General features: G+C 40.5%; 1 protein-coding gene across 1 annotated transcript; it reads left to right on the top strand.

The window, feature by feature from the left end:
* The first annotated feature begins 1,624 nt into the window (after nt 1-1,624).
* cbln1 (cerebellin 1 precursor) lies at nt 1,625-9,291 on the top strand. The gene is made up of 3 exons (XM_085914653.1): nt 1,625-1,888; nt 3,133-3,252; nt 9,094-9,291. The coding sequence occupies exons 1-3, from the start codon at nt 1,625-1,627 to the stop codon at nt 9,289-9,291; spliced, it is 582 nt and encodes a 193-aa protein (XP_085770779.1).
* Nucleotides 9,292-17,372: the final 8,081 nt, after the last annotated feature.

The raw sequence follows: 17,372 nt of genomic DNA on the forward strand, positions 1-17,372 counted from the left end.
TTATTGTGACAAAGTCGTCGCTGAAATCTAAAAAGTATTTTTAAAATCCTAATGGACTTTCCAAAATTTAAGTGGACCTCAGTGCACAGGGAGCTTAATTTGGTCCGATCGCGCAACCGCCCGCAGCGCGCCGGCCGGGCGCTCACTGTCGCATTGCTTTAGGAGCGTCTTTGTGTTTTAGGATGGCTTTACTGCTCCCACTTGCTACCTTTGGAAGCATGATTAGAGTTAATGCATTCCTCAGAGTAGCGAGAATGTAATAACAAACCGAGTCATTTGGCATGCGGGTCCTCTCGGCTCATCTCGCGAGGTTCGACAACCGAATTTCGCCCAACATCCGAAGCAAAAAAAATCTCGAATATTTTGTTCTAATAGCGAATTGTTCGAGAACCGGGACGTTTGAAAACCGAGGTTCCACTGTAGTAATAATTCTGTCGCGCTAAAATTTCATTTGTGACATGAGTCAATGAAAAGATAGTAGACGTCTTCATCAAACGTTTTCAAACATTTTTACTTTCTCCTGCCTCACTCCTCTCTCTTTGTTAGAATTTCTGGAGGGAGGTGCTAGTATGTCAACAGATGCGAGAAGCTAGGAACATGCAATTAGAGGAATAAGATGAGCTCTAATACTCATATATTTCCCATAAGACATTATGGACGTGAGTGTTTTTACAAGGCTTCAGTTCTAATAACAGTGGATTACTATTATTGGGCGGGCTGGAGTGTTTTCATTTATAGTGCAAGGCCGAGGTTGCTCTTTGGGTAGATTTTATTTAACTTAAAGGTGAGTTTGGAGGAGAGAGTGAGAGAGTTTATTTTATTTTGTTGGGGGGAGAGAGAGAGAGAGAGAGAGAGAGAGAGAGAGAGAGAGAGAGAGAGAGAGAGAGAGAGAGAGAGAGAGAGAGAGAGAAAGAGAGAGAGAGAGAGAGAGATGCCTCAAGCATAGGAGGGGCGAGGATCATGGGGGCCGGTGCGCTGGAGGCGATTGGAAAATAGGGGAGACGCGCACGGGCTAATCCGATGATAGCTCTCAGTGACCGGAGGGAGGGACAACTCTGCAGTTGAGGGGAAAAAAAAAAAGTAGGAGCAAAGCGTGAGCATCTCGAGCTGCGTTGCCGGGTCTCTTCCTCTAGAGCCTTTTGTGTTTCAAACTCTTATATGTGACGTATCAATAATTCAGTCTCGCGCGCTTGCCCAGCCAGACGGAGCTCGCCCCACTCCACTCCACCACCACCGCCACCACCCACTGCTGGCCAACCTCCAGCATCACTCCGCGCGCTATGACTGCTTTTTCCGCGTGCACACATCACGGCCCCTCTGCATTGCACGACACACTCCTTCACTGTCCTCCAAGTCACTGAAAAGCTGCCAAGAAGTGACAAGGAGAACAAAGGACCACGAATTACAAGTAGCAAGTCGAGCTGGACATATTGGGACTTGAAAAAGAAAGGAGAGGAGCAAAGCGCCAGCCGCCAACTCAATTTCACACGGCAAGCGTGATCAGCAACTCCCAGCAGAGTTCGTTTCACTTTGGGCCAAAGGTGGGGACATTCAAGCCGCCCTATACGAGGTTTGAAAGTGGACTAAAAACCCTGCGTCCAGGTCGTCGCTTGTGATTGCGGGTATGTTGGCGTTTTGCTTACTGAGTGCTGTGTGGCTCGCGGCCAGCCCGAACCCGAGCCGCGCTCAGAACGAAACGGAACCGATCATCCTGGAGGGAAAGTGCCTGGTGGTGTGCGACTCCAATCCGACGTCGGACCCAACGGGCACCGCGCTGGGCATCTCGGTGCGCTCGGGGAGCGCCAAAGTGGCGTTCTCGGCTGTCCGGAACACCAACCACGAACCTTCAGAAATGAGCAACCGAACCATGGTCATCTACTTTGATCGGGTAGGAACCCAACATCTGCTTTTCATGTTCACCTTAAAATCACTATAAACGGATGTGTTGTTGATGAAGTGCAGAGTTTATGTCTGACAGTCAGTATTTTTATTAACAAAAAGATATTCATTTGCAAGTTCTATGTTAGTTTAATGTGTTTTTTCACCTTTCTAATATTCTCCATGAAATCTTACATCATGACCGGCTCTGTGGGTTAAACATACTTGTAGGTGTTTATCATTATTTTTATTCAAGATTTCGTTGTATACCTGCTATCCAATGACAATAAAGGCTATCTATATCTATATTCTATAATCCCTAAATGCAATTTGGACTGCACAAAGTGCTGCAGTTAGGTGGGTGGGGACAGTGCCTTGCTCAAGGGCACGTCCAGCATTAGGGAAGTAAACTTGCGTCGTTTCATTTTATCCACAATGTTACTTGAACCGTTAGACTGTGGTCCTAAAGCATAAATCCTAACAAAATCTATTGCTTCTCGATTTATTGGGGGAAAAAAAGGTTGTAAAAACAACAAAAATCCAGGTCAGCATGAGTTGCTGGAAAGACACATTGGCGGCTTCTGTTCATATCAGTCCAGCTTCCTAATCGTCAGAGGCTTGCTAAAAGTGAAACAAGCGTGATCCTCTTTTTTTTCATGCTAATGTAAGTCTGGCCTTAAAAAAAACAAAAAAACTTTTACTTCTGCTTTTCGACATGACATTACTGGCTATGTGATCTGACGTCAAATAATTTAGTAACAACAGGTCACGGGAGCGAGGTCGTGCCTGCTTGCCAGGAAAGGTTAATTTTCACTCAAACTGCCGCTCAATTACCCGTCACGGTCCGCTTTTGTCCATTAAAGCAGACACTTGGCTGCAGCGATGCATGATAGAAATTTCAATGAAGTTTTTTTTTTTTTATTCCATTCCCAATAAAGTGGGGGAAAGAAGCAGATAATGGAATCCAGTTTTTTTTTTTGGCATCGTTGGGGAAATCTGAATGCTGTGAGACAAGATTGCGTGTACCGGTATTTTTAGTGCCCATTTAAAAAGTGCTCTTCGATAAATCAGAGACTTGATTGATAAGATTCATTTTAACAGTTGAGCATCTTCAGTAAAAACAGTCAGACTAATTAGAGTAGAAATATTATTCTGTGTGTGCCCCCACAAAATTTCCGATCTTGCCGCATACTAAATTGCGATGCAGCACAATCTTGTGTCGACAACCTAACTTTGTTCTTTTCCTTCTGTCAGGTTCTCGTAAACATCGGGAAGAATTTTGACGAGGAAAGAAGTAATTTCATCGCTCCGCGAAAAGGGATTTACAGTTTTAACTTCCATGTGGTGAAAGTCTACAACCGCCAAACAATACAGGTTAGTGTATGTTTACGCAATATGTGTGTACGTGTGCATCTTCCTTCCCCAAAGAAAAAAGGTGAGGGGTGGGCATCAACAGATGAAGGTTAGTTGCTCTCCACACACATAATGAACCCACACGCACAGAGGACACAACCAAACAGGGCGCCTGTAACGCAATAGGAGGGCGGAATACTGCGGCTCATGCAGCTTCAGCACCACGGACAGCACCTCCGTTTAGTTCGTGCACCATTCAAATAACAAGGTTCCATGCTGCGCAGGTTTGATTTTATTGCACAGAAATATTGATCTGTTGGTCTGGTAATACAATGTTTCCCAACCTGGTGTACCCTAACCCCTAGGGGCACGTAAGCACATTGCAGGGGGTACGTGGAAGTATTTAATAGTTTATATTCCAGATAACTAACCTGTGGTACAGTGGCGACAAAATCCCAACAGTTGCGTGTCAACTCAAGTGTCTCGCTAAAAAGCAGATGGCTGATTTGAAAAAAGAAAAATTGCTATGATGGGTCTGAATATTGTATAGTCTTGTTCAGTGATCCTTCCTAAGTTTCAATGCCTTAGTCAAAGGAGCGCCATTTTTATTCTGCTAAGAAAATATAAAACAGAAGCAGCTATGCTTGATGTTGATTTTTTTTTTTATTTCATTCATATAATTTATGTTCATCGTTTGAAAACCGTTCTGTTATGTGGAATCATCAGGTTAGAGGAGCTGTGTCCAAATCTGGTCCTCGAGAGCTGCTATCCTGCACTTTATGAAAGTTGCCCTCTCCCAACACAAGCAATTCAAATGATCAAGCACGTTGCCGATGAGCTGATTGTCTTAGTCAGGTGTGTTGGCGGAGGGCAACATCTGAAACATGCAGGATGACGGCCCTCGAGGACCGGTTTCGAACACACCTGAGTTAGGGAGTACTCATGCTATGCAAAAAAAAAAAAAGCTTTGGGGTACACAGGTTGGGAACCACTATGTTAATACACACCCCTCCCCCTTCATGCCACTAACAACTCTCTTTCACCACATGTTCTGTGCTGCCTCATTTAGTCTTTTGTTGTGTCAAGTGATGGGGACATTTTTGTCCCAAACTCGTTTCCTGTGTTAAACATGTGCTCAATGTGTTCTTTACAAATTAAACTGTTGTGTAATTATGCTGTTGGTCCCCTGCGTTTTGGCATTATGCGTTGCTACTTGGGCGTTATTATTGGAGTCTCAAATTAATTAACACGGCTTATCTGCGGTAACAAGAAGGTTATAGTTGTCTGGCTGCACGCAAACACAACTGGAGATGACAGATGCGAGACACGTTCAAAAGTCATTAAGTTAATCAAACATGCTTCCATATGTAGAATATATGTTGATTGTTCCTCCATGACAGCACCCCGCCCCCCCCCAGCCCCACCCTCCTTCATCCATGCCCCTATCCATCCAGGGGCACCTGGTGTGTTGAAAACTCCCACTGTTTAATTGCCTGAGAGGCAGAAGATGCGAGGCAGCAAGATGAAAAACACACATCGGAAAGCATGAAGGCAAGGTAGCGAGGGCACATGAAAAGGAAGGTGAGAGAAAGGAAAGGTGAAAAAAACACTCGCACGGATGTTTCTAGGCGGGATGGACGGGAAAAATAATGAACATGGTAGGAGAGAAAAGGAGCTAATGATGGGCATTAAGTACGGGGAACGATACTTTGCTGGGAGAATGAAGATGGAGGGAAGAAAGTCTGAGAAGCATTGATCATGAGATACTTTTCCAGTGCATGGAAGTGCTGATTTTATATTAATTGTGAGGAACTAGGTTGGCTCGCGTATTCATTTTGAGATTTCAATTCAATTACCAACTAACTTCTTATTGGAAACCAAAGACATCCAGCATATTACAGATAACATGACAGCCAGCAAGACCACTTTTGCTAATAAGACTTATGAGTTTCTTATAATTGAGTAGTTTCCTACAATGAAATACGTGTAATATATATAGTTTGTTACGGGTCCAGTCATTTGATCTGAAACTCGATGAAATGTGCTAGCATTCATTGGCCAAGCTGTAAAACAACATGGGCATGACCCTGATATGTATTTCTTGTGATCAATCTAAGATACTTGAGTCCAACTGTCCGATGAAACTTACAGCCGGGCCTAGTCCTGATATTAATATCAGTGCACGGCGCGTTAGTTTTTCTTTTAAATCACTAAATGATACCAAACAAGTTGGTTTGGAAACAGTAATCGGGTAAAAAAAAATTCTAAGGCACTTTCTTGCTAAATAAACTTTTATCCAATTGTTCGATTAATCGACACAATAATACTGTCTGATAACAGTTTGCATATGTACTGTGCTCTGAATGTTTTCAGTTAAATGAACCAAATTCAGTGATCATATACAGCAGGAAACATACTTCCATCTGATACCGATTACCCCCCCCCCTCACCACCAAAAAAAACCCAACACACACGCATACCTTTTGTCAATTAACCTGTGCAGCCAGATGTTTTTGATCATTATCTGTGGGCTGCTCAAAACAGGGGCACTTATGAATTGTGTATCTTTTAAAACTATTATGTTTAATTGCGTGTAATCGTTGCACAGTTAGACAAGTGAGCAGAAAGTCTAACACAAAATGAAATGTGACAAAAAAGTTCCCCGCGGCTATCTCAGGCAGCCTTGTGGATACGCATAGAAATGAGTCAAATTCAGTCAAGCAAGCATTGAAAAGGTTTGTCAGGGACATTGTTTGAAAGGACTAGTTGACGCACGATGGATGCGTCACTCCAGTCATAGTGATTCACAAAATTTGAGTCTTTTCTGATCTTGTTTCTACCACCATTTTAACACTGCTTTTCTTGAAAACTGGCACTTTGGGAGGCCTAACAGTGGAGCCTGGTCCATCCAAAGTGCAAGCACGGCATAAATGACCTCTGCAGCTTATCCCAGCTGACTTTGACAGAAAGGTTGGGGACATTGCAAGACGTGTCAAGACAATCACTGACACTCACATTTACACCAAAGAACAATTAATAACCAACAAATAAGCTAACATGTATGTTTTGGGAATGTGAACACACGAACTCGGCATGTTAAGACCTGGACTTGAACCCCCAAACTTACCACTGTGAAGCGGATGCGCCAGCTTCTCGGCTGACCTCAAAACACTCCTTCTAAATGTGTGAGCGTGCTTTTGGCATCACAGAAACAGAATGCACCCTTGAGAATACGGAAATGACTGTAATCGTTTCCCTGGAATCTTCCTGGGGCTTCTTCCAGAAGGCGGATGCCTGATGAACCTTCCTGAACCAACGTAAAACGGCACTAGAATTGAGTGCTTAGAATTTCTTTGAAATCCCGTAAAAATAGATTTTCATTGGAGGCCTTTTTATTGCCAATTAATCGTGTTTATAACTGCTTAGTGGGAAAGTCACACGAGGCGTTTTTTTTATATCTCTTAATTTGTCTACCATATCTTACCTACTGGATCATAGCTGCTTGCTGAAAGTGAGCAAATGAAATCAAATAATTCATAATTATATAATCGATAAAGACTATATATAAAATGCTTCTCTCGCTGCATCCACCTTTCATACTTGGCTTCTATTTTCTGTGCCTTCTTTTAATCGCTGGCTTCCTGCATTCCCTTTGTTGCACTTGGTCGCTTATTATCTCTTGCTCCATAATAAGGCACTTAATTGATGCTTATGCATAATGAATGCAGGTCAATTTAGGCCTGACCAACATGCAGCCCTATTATCATGCTTTTATTTTTATGCCTGGTAATTGTGAGAGTGTACTCGTACTGTGTATGTGCGTCTCAGCTGAATGTATAACATACATTGCAACCTGGCATCTCTTTTTTATAGGGCTAAGATGACATCTTTGGTCAAATTCTATTTAATGTCTATTTGATGTGGTCCAGGGGTGTCAAACTCATGTTTGTCGTGGGCGGTATAGAAGATGGATAGACAAACGGTATAGAAGATGGATGGATGGATGGATGGATGGATGGATGGATGGATGGATGGATGGATGGATGGATGGATGGATGGATGGATGATGGATGGATGGATGGATGAACGTCTCATATTATATGCAGTATAGGCTACACAACAAAACTGATGAATAACTAGTTTTGAAATCAGAGACTAGTAAAAACTGTTCACATTTTTAAAGATAAATGGTAATAAAAATAGCTAGAAACATCTCTATTTTTTTTCAAAGTGAAGACAATTTTCAATTTTAGTATTAACACAAAGTCAATACAAAATTACTATAACTGTCGGCCAAATTTAGCCCGACAAGAACATTGTCAGCATTGTTAGCACACAAGAACATTTGATAAAAGACTCCTTAAAGTTTCCGTCAAAGTAAGGGGGCAACTAAATAAATCAAGTAAATTATTTAATTTAATTTATTTAATTTTTATCATTAGACTGGAATGGTCTTTTTCTGTAAAACATGTGTCAAGAGCAGTTTGGAACCAGTTTTTTGGCCAACACATTAGAGAATTAATTCCTTTACGGATAATCCATCCATCCATCCATCCATCCATCCATCCATCCATCCATCCATTTTCTGAACTGAACCTGAACTTTCTCCTCACTAGGTTTCAGTCAAACCAGGCAGATTAATCCTGCTACGACAGTTTTTTTTTGTTTTTTTTTCAGATATGCTATGACTGCTAAGCTTGTACTGTACATTAAGTGGAAAGACAAAACGAAAATGTTGCCTGACTGGCTGGAAACAAGGAATTGAATTGGAAAAATAGGCAAAAAAAAGTAAAGGAAGTGAATCACTACTTAGTATAGATGAGACCTAAAGCTCAAGTCATAAAGATATTGTCAACATTTATTTTATGCATTCACTTTTTAAATATACATTCCTTAATGATTCCTTGTATAAATACTGTAAATTATTGCCACCCAATTTAAGTTTTGGCATTTGAAACTGCAAATTCTTTTCAACCATGGTGACCTATGACATATCGCCATTCTGATATAATGAAAAAAAGGAGTTCAAGTAGCGTCTGAGTGTTTTCATGTCATTATTCAATGCAACATACTAACCCTCGTTCTCGCACGTGGTCTCTGACTTTGAGTCACCACGAACAAGTTGGCCATTAAAGAGGAGTGGCTAGCCATAAGAGCTCTCCACTCTCCACTCACCCTGCCCACACACGCAAACACGCATGCACACACACACACACACACACACGCACACACACATGCACACACACGCACGCAAACACACAGCACAGCACAAACATACACTTGTGTGTCAGGAGGTGGAGTGATGTTTAAGTGTATATTTATGGTTTTTCTGCATCCGATTTTGTGAGGAGTTTGAAAACCCTTTAACTCCGCCAAGCCTCTTGATTTTGGTTTGGCCTAAGCATCGTACTATAATATTGTTGTTTGAACAGTTATTATTAACACACTGATTTGTATGTGAACACAAGATGTAATTTACTGGAATAAAACCATCTATCTGTCCATCCGTCCTCAACACGGGGAATAGCATCACTGTGGTAAAGACGCAGACCTAAAAAAAAAATTCTATTAACACATATCAAATTGATTGGCTCATTCCAGTTGACTCAGGCAAACAAATCAAAAGTTGAAGATTTTTGACCAAATTTCTACAGACCAAAAGTATGGCGGTACTGGATGATCTTTCAATCAATCAACTTTCAATCAACTGGATGGACTGAGAAGTACAAAACCGTATTGTCGCAAAGCCGCTCGGCTCTCCAAGTCAGACCAATCAAAGTATGCAGCCTCAGTTCGTTCCCAGAAAAATTGTCAGGTTTCCCCCTCGTTTGCTCCATTTGTGATTCCTTCTCTATTGTCCAGGTGAGCCTCGTGCACAACGGCTGGCCCGTCATCTCGGCTTTTGCTGGCGACCAGGATGTGACCCGCGAGGCGGCCAGCAATGGCGTTTTGATCGAGATGGAGAAAGGAGACCGAGCCTACCTCAAACTGGAGAGAGGAAATTTGATGGGAGGCTGGAAATATTCCACCTTCTCTGGCTTCTTGGTGTTCCCCATGTAGAGGAGAAGAGTTGAAGAAGAAGTTGGTTGTTGATGGGAAGTACAATGAAGAGATGCCAAGATGCGGGTAAGAGGAAACGGAAGTGATGGAGGACTTCTGTTTGGGATGCTACTGAAGAGTTGAAAAAGTGTGGCCATCGTCTTCACTTTCCTTCATTTTTCCATCCGTTTATTCCGTCTGCTCTTGCTCTGATGGCCAAAAACTTTTTTTTTATTTAAGTCCCCGTTCCATCATATGCATATAATGTGAGTGTTTTAAAGCCAGAGTAACTTCCCTTCCCATCATCCCATCCACTACTTTGAGGAATGTTTTGTCAATAGTTCAGCCCATCGACATTTTTTTTAAACTCATGCTTGATGGTGAAGTTGCTCAAGTTTGGGAGCAAGCAAAGTAACATTCCACCAAAACCCACATGTTCCTACTTCTAGAAGCTTTAGTCAACTGCATTGGGTTCTTTTAGCACAAGTTCTCCAAAAGACTCCAAATCCATGCGAACGGGCTGCAAGATAAAAAAAAACAAAAAACAATGACGCTGCAACACGCTTCAAAACTGCTGCAAAGGCGGAAGACATTTTTAAAGAGTGTTGGTTTTCTGTCCTTATTTTAGGGTTGAGGTTACAAATTAGTTTACCTTCACACCCCCCCCCCCAACATCCATCTCATCCTCTTCCCAAGGTCCCCACGTGTACTTTCATCTGCTGCTGTATTTGTTTGCATCCTAGCACGGACTGATCCTTGCTTTACTTCAACATCAAACTTGGAACTCTCGGACTCTTAAAAGCAACAATATACAGTACATACATGATATTACATCACAAATTCAAGTCACTGTTTCTACTGGTACTACGATGATGACGATGATGATCATAACAATAATCCCTTAAATCCATACGTTCAATTGAATCTGGCTGATGACTATAATGTCTGTATATTCTGTATTTCAGTGTTATATGAAAAAAAAAAACATATATAAGGGGATCTTCTAGTGACTTTGTGTGGAAAACTGAGCTGCTGTTTTGCTATTCTGATAAAAGAAAATTTGCTTCTTGTTTTTTTTTTTAGTTCAAAACAAGTTGTGGCTAAAAAGCTCAGATACTACATACATATTACGTATATTAACAGAAGGTAGAACACTATTATTATGATGATGATTTTTATTATCTTGGTTGTAAACTACATGTGAATATTTAGAACTTAAAAATTATTTGTCCAATTTATCATCCAATCAAATGGATTTATTATCTACTGTTTTTCTTTGGTCTGAAATCAATAAAATTTAAATGTAATTTTATTTTTCTTTAACCAATTTCACGTCTGGTCTGGTCTTATTCAGTCAATCTTTTAGTAGCACATTCTTGTCCACTTGTAACTAATTTCTGACTTTCTCTACTGCTGCCTATTTTCCATCCTTTTTGTATTCCTCAGGCTGGAGCCCTCCTTTCCCCTTTCTGCTGTCTTTCTCCACTCTGTTGGTTTTTAAGGTTTCGTGGTTTGTTTCTCTCCAGACTAATGAGCTCCGGGGGGAAAATTTGTGCTGAAAAAAAAGAAAAGAAAACCCCACAAACATTTCAATCCTCCTTTCTCCTCATCTTTTCCTTCCATCTCTCCCTCTTCATATCTTATCTTGCCGCCACTTGTCCCTCTTTTAAACATCTTGTCCTCAATTCTATGCTCTAAGACTTGGCTTCTCGCTGTAAACACAGCTTCATCTACTTATTGTCTCAAAGTTGCTTGTCATCTACAGACAATCTTAATTTCTCACTGAATTTTTTTTCAATACTCAAATTTAGAGCATTGGGGGAAATTTGTTGAAGAGAAATATCCTTTCAGCATAACTCATGCACATGGTAAAACTGTTAGCCTGGAGTGCTTCAATGACGAAAGCCTGAAAAACTATCTGTAGTATATTATTTACCGTATGGGAAAATGTCTAATTTCTAAGCAAAGGTTTATATAATCGGCCCTTGTTTTGACGCAACATCTTAACAATGATGAGTTATGACACCTTGAATGGATAGACGAATGGATGGATGGATGGATGGATGGATGGATGGATGGATGGATGGATGGATGGATGGATGGATGGATGGATGGATGGATGGATGGACGGACGAACGGACAGACAGATGTTCTCAAGAAAAGTCAAATTCTTAATCAGCAGATTGTTATGTTGTTTCTGAAAATTAAAAATGAGTATAAACACAAATGACATGTCTGGCATTTGTTGTGCTTGGATTTTGGATGAAGAGCTTTAATGCTTATTATTGTGACAGCTCTCTCTTTCTCTTAAGCTCTCAATGTAAATTACAATTTTGTTCAAAGATCCTTGAATAATTTGACTAACTTCAGTTAAAAAAAATGCTCAGGCCATTTTGTCTGCCTCAACAACAAGGTGATATTAAAGCAAACAAGTAAACTTTCCCATAGTTAAGGTGAAGACACAGTTTCGGACCCTCATTTACTTCAATAGTTGTTTAAGAAACACAATAAATTGGCAATGAGCACGATCCCACTTATATTTGGAGATATCCGACCGCACTGACAGTTGCGGGAGTCTATGGAGCACTGACGGCGGGAAGAGAGCAACGAGCGGCCGAATCAAACGAGGCTAGCAGTTAACAGTCAATTCCTGGAAGCATACCACAGTGAGTGAAGACAACATATGGCCTTTATTGGCAAAATAGAAACATTTGACAACACAACTGAAGACTGGAAGACTTGACCTTTACTTTGCTGCAAATGATGTTGAAGAGAAGAAAAGAAAGTTCCTCACTCGCCTCAGTTTAACAGATGCTAAAATCTACAACTTTCTGAGAAACTTGTTAGTCCCTGACAAGCCTGCCTCGATGCCATTCCGAATCATTCTCAACACAAAGAATCACCTGAACCCAAATCACATTTTAATAATGGAAAAAATCAATTTCCACAACAATAGAAACCAGTCCGAAGCACACAAAAAAGATTATTATCAAAGAAATATCTCACATTGGAGAAATGGCTGTTTCAATGGAGACAGCTGCTAAAGATGTAATTTATAATTTACCTCTTAAAGTACAGCGTATTCGTAAATTTGCTCTGTGAGCTATCTTATCTGACTATATATAGATACACCCTTTACGACACCCAAAGGCATCTTGAGACAAAAACAATCACACAGCTTGACTAGACTATTGACAGGTAAAATAAATCCGACCACCATTATTCTCAGAAATAAGCATAACTCCCATGCAATAATTACACAAGTTGCTCAACCCCTTTATTTTTAATTGCCCCCTCTTCTAGTCCAGCCAAGTTTCCTCTTCCTCTTCCCTCCATCACGAGGCCCGTCGCCTCCGCCCCTCACCTGATACACACAAACACACACACAAACACACACACACACACACACACACACCAGTTGAAAAATTAGCGACTCTCACGTCGGCCCTAATTGGCTGTCACTGTGCGCTCAAAAATGTGAAGCCACTTCCCAGATATAATCATGTTTACACGCAAGCACCGAGTGCCAGATTGCCAGGCCTGTCGCTCTCCAGCTTGTACTGGGACTAATTTAGTGTAAAATTGCCCATGATTGTCCGTCAATGAGGGCGAGAGAAAGGAACTGGCTCAGCGTAATGACATAAACAGATGTTGAGACACAGTGAGTATCTTCATTTTTTTTTGTTTCTTGCTGTTAATTTGCCTAAGGGGTTGCATTGTTAAAACAAGACAAGTCAATCCTCATTATGACCTTGTTACTTCAAATCACTACCAAACAGTTTTTGATTTCAACAAGCAAATCTCATTAGAGACAGTGTGGGAAAGCTGGAATAAAGAAACTGTAAACATGTAAGTTGCATATTTATGATGGAACCTTTGACAGACATCACCAGAAGATCAGAGACTTGTTTAGCTTTTTTTTTTTTTTTTTTTTTTGATGGACTGCTGCAAACCTGATGCCACCCGAGTGAGTATCAAAGGTTTACCTCTGGATGTTTTGCTTTTCCTCAAGTTTCATGTAAGAAAAATCAACATTGCTGATTAAGGCGCATTGTTTCCATTTTTGTGTCGCATTTCAACTGGAGGCATTATTAATAATTCACAGCATTCGCAATTGAACAAATGTGGCTGACACCAGAGGAGGAAGACTATGTAAACATCCGATCTGCGGACACTCATCTGCCTGCTGTCTGAATCACTTAAATCGCCTTACGCCAATCATTCTAAATTAGCGCTTGCGTGTGTTTGCGCGTGTGGCCACTTGGTATTTGGAAATGTCCCCTCATAACTGCCGATCCATGAATAGTCCTGCTAGCAGCTTCGCCACATGTCCTGTCATTGAGTGCCTAATTGGCAAAAAACATGCACACACAGAGATGAATGAGTGCTTGCACACACACAAACAGAAATAATAAACACACAGAAAAGCGCACAACCCTGAAAAGGACAGAGGAAAACACAATTAGAGTTAAAAAAAAAAAAAAAGTCCAGTCTACTTCATAGTGTGCGGACGTCTCAAGTGGGGCCCTCAACACACTGCGTTGGGAATAGGAATTAACAGGACTCATAAATAAAAAATGTGCTCCTCGGAGAGTTGCCCTATGGTCACCGCTCTTCCAAACGAAGACACTTTTTCTTGACACTTAAGCGAAACATTTTCTGTACATTCACTTTTTACCATTGTGACAGTGTGACGGATGGTTTAATAAATCAATATTCCGCAGCAAAATGCCATCAACCTATTCCAGTCCTCTGAAAAAGCACAACATGAGCTATTTGAAAACACTTTTATTAGTAGCTAACCGCAATGTCCATTTGTTAAAATAAAGATCATCCGATTTGTTTTTCTTCCCTTTTTATGTATAAACGACTCTGTACAGGTGGTGGTGAAAAATATTTAGTGCTGTTTTTCCCGCTGGATTCATGTGGCTCAAGTCACCTGTTCCAAGAGTTTACCTGCCTCTCCTGTAGAGATGCCATATGGGCCTCATCCGCAGCTTTCCTAATCTGTACGAGGCAAGGACACGGGATAAAGGACTCTGCTGAAGTTCCATTACCACACCACTACCCTGGAAATTTTTATTTACAATGGATATAAAAAGTTTACACACGCCTCTTCAAATGCAAGCTTTCTGTGATACAAGTAAATGATAGAAAGATCCAAATCATTTTGAAGCCCTTTTTTAACGTGACTTACAACTCATCATATTTAAAGGTATAATTTTTTACCTTTTGAAGAGGGGAAGTAAAAATAAGATGCTCAAATGGTTGCACATGTGTGCACAAACACTTATAACAGTTAGGTGACTAACAACGATGTATTTTGACTTTATAAAAACTGTGAGGGCTATACAGCGGGTCATATATTTTTTAAGTTGATGTTAACCACCAGTCCACTACGGGGAATTCACATCACCAGAATAAACGATCTCCTTGTACATAACTTAATAGTGAACAACAATTGTGATCATCCAGGAATCTTAATGTCAAGTTTGCATGTTCCCTTCCCGGGTAAAGAAAGGCATGTGACGATGCATGAAGTCATTTACAATGAGATTTGGTCCAGAGCTGCCGAGAGAATCTTTGTATTATTAAATCCAAACATGAAACCCCTCAGCCACATACAGAGTGTGCTCTCCTCTGAACATCACTGCTGGAAATAAGCTGTCCGTGTTCATTATCTTCTTTTCTTTGCTCTGTCTTCTGTCTTTCTGTAACTCTGTGCTCCGCTCGCTCGTCTGAACTCCCTCGTCACCTCAGCTCATAACACACAATCTACAGTACACATTCAGGTCAGCTGCAGTGACACACCTCCGATTTGACATTCTGGTATGTTTCCATTTGGACACAATCGTTCCTTTTTAGTGCAAGAACTCCAGGCACCAAAAAGATAGTCTCTAAAGTCTGTCGTTGTCAGCGATGATCATTTGTTGGAACACTATTTTAACATTTACAGTTCCATTTTAGCCTATAATTTGGGTGGAATGTTGGACTGGGTCTGAAGTTTTTAGGTGGATGACAAATTGGTGGCTCGATTGTCAATGATGGGTGGATGGAAGGAGTAATGGATGATAGTTGGATTGATGGCGTGATGGATGGCTTAATAGTCAATGGATGTAGATGTGGGTGGATAGGTGGATGGATATGTAGTTGGATGTTGAAAAGATTGGTGGTAGCTCGATGGATAGTAGACTGATGCATTGAGAGCTGGATGGATGGATAAAATGTCTCCTTTATTTGGTTGATTACACTGGTCAACGGAAAATTTGAATCAGAGACGGTTTTATGTGTCCCTAAATGTATTTTGAGACCCATTTAAAAAAAAAAATAATGATTTTTTTCTTAACTTTTGAGCTTTTTAAAATATTGATTGGCTGCTTCTAGATTTGACGTATACACAGGAATCATGAATTATTTGCAGGCATTGTAATTTATAGCTATGATGCCCCCCCCCCAAAATCCCAATTTTTAATCCAATTCAATTACAAAATATATTACAAATCATTATCATTCTTATTATTATTTATATTACAAATCTGATGTGCTATGAAAAAAACAAAAGCAGATCTGGAATAAAAAAAATACAATCATTGAAAAAAGTTACTTTTATCTTGATCTAATGTAACAAACATATTAATATTGTTGAGTTATTAGTGCATCAATGAACTATATCATAACATGTATAATATTCATACAACAGAAATGTGCCTTCTTTTTCTTCAATTTTGGCATTATCTAAAAGAGCAAATGACCTGTTTATGCAATGCACAGACATTACTCATCGCGAATTAATTACTTGCTTGTGTTTACAAGTAATGCCACGCCAGAGTGGTATTTGGACCAGTAGTGTGTGTGTGTGCATGTGTGTGTGTGTGCGTGTGTGCGTGTGTGTGTGTGTGTGTGTGTGTGTGTGTGTGTGTGTGTGTGTGTGTGTGTGTGTGTGTGTGTGCGCATGCGTGCCTGCGTGCCTGCGTGCCTGCGTGCGTGCGCGCCGAGAAACAGAAGTGTTGCGAAAGGTTGCGCTCCCAGCCCTTGGGATACTCATTATCAACATTGATGACATACTATTAGTTAAGAAACTTTATTTATATAGCACCTGTCACAGACACAATATCATACATATAATTAAAGTGAAAACATGTAATATTACATGTCATATTAGTCAATCGTCATTAGTGGGGTTTTAGACAAATGTATCCCTATAGGTTTTGGTCTGAGACAAAGTGATGTCAGAACACAGCAGTGATTTTGCTGACTTGAAGAACACATTTGAATAAGGCAGGTTTGTTAAAAAGTGATCTACAGGAATGGCAACTGTGTTTTCGACAATTGCTGCTGTTAGTTAGATTTCTTTCTGAGAGTGATCATGTAAATGAGCGGGTAGGTGTGGCAAACAAAATGTCTTGTCCTGCCACTGCGCCAGCTGAGCGCAAGACCTCGAGCATAATTGGGAGAGCTCAATTAGCCGAGTGTGTCTTTGCTCCCGTACCTCCAATAAACAAAAAGCACATTACACATCGATCCCAGCCTGTTGCCCGGGTAACAAAGTGACAGCGCCTCCTTAATGAACTGACGTGAGCTGCTCTCTTGGAAACGCTTTACGTCTAATTCGGATTCATGCAAATCAATATGTCACAGTTAACTGAGTTTAATGAGGTGAACTAAATATACCAAGCATTTGCTCAGGCTGCTGGTAAGTACGGATGGGAAGCTTTATCAAAATAATATTTTTTTTTTAATTAAATTAATAAAAGAAAAAAAATAGATGCAGGTCTACTTGGTTTGCCACAGCTGGTGGTATGCATATAGTTTTTTAATTTTTGTTTGTATTTGGATCATCAAAAATATCATTTCAGAATACGTAGAGGATTTAGAAGCTGTTCATGATACTCTGATTTTCATGATAAATATGGTGCAATTAGCATAACAACAGCAAATGTATCTAGGAATTTGGACATTTCAGCAAAAAAAATTTTTTTGACCATCTTTTGCTCAACACTTGGGTTTATTACAACAAAGTAACGGCAATTACCTGTAAAAGGTGTGTGACTTTGGCTTTTGGGATTTAGCATCCCCTTACAAGGACGATGAGATTTCCTCTC

The sequence above is a fragment of the Syngnathus leptorhynchus genome, chromosome 6 (genome assembly GCF_054491065.1).
Source record: "Syngnathus leptorhynchus isolate UIUO chromosome 6, UIUO_Slep, whole genome shotgun sequence".
Lineage (NCBI taxonomy): Eukaryota > Metazoa > Chordata > Actinopteri > Syngnathiformes > Syngnathidae > Syngnathus > Syngnathus leptorhynchus.

Bases quoted from the DNA above. Each gene is read 5' to 3' on its own strand.
- cbln1 (XM_085914653.1), top strand. From the start codon at position 1,625: ATGTTGGCGTTTTGCTTACTGAGTGCTGTGTGGCTCGCGGCCAGCCCG. The intron at 1,889-3,132 runs GTAGGAACCCAA...TCCTTCTGTCAG, and splicing joins TGGTCATCTACTTTGATCGG to GTTCTCGTAAACATCGGGAA. The intron at 3,253-9,093 runs GTTAGTGTATGT...TCTATTGTCCAG, and splicing joins ACAACCGCCAAACAATACAG to GTGAGCCTCGTGCACAACGG.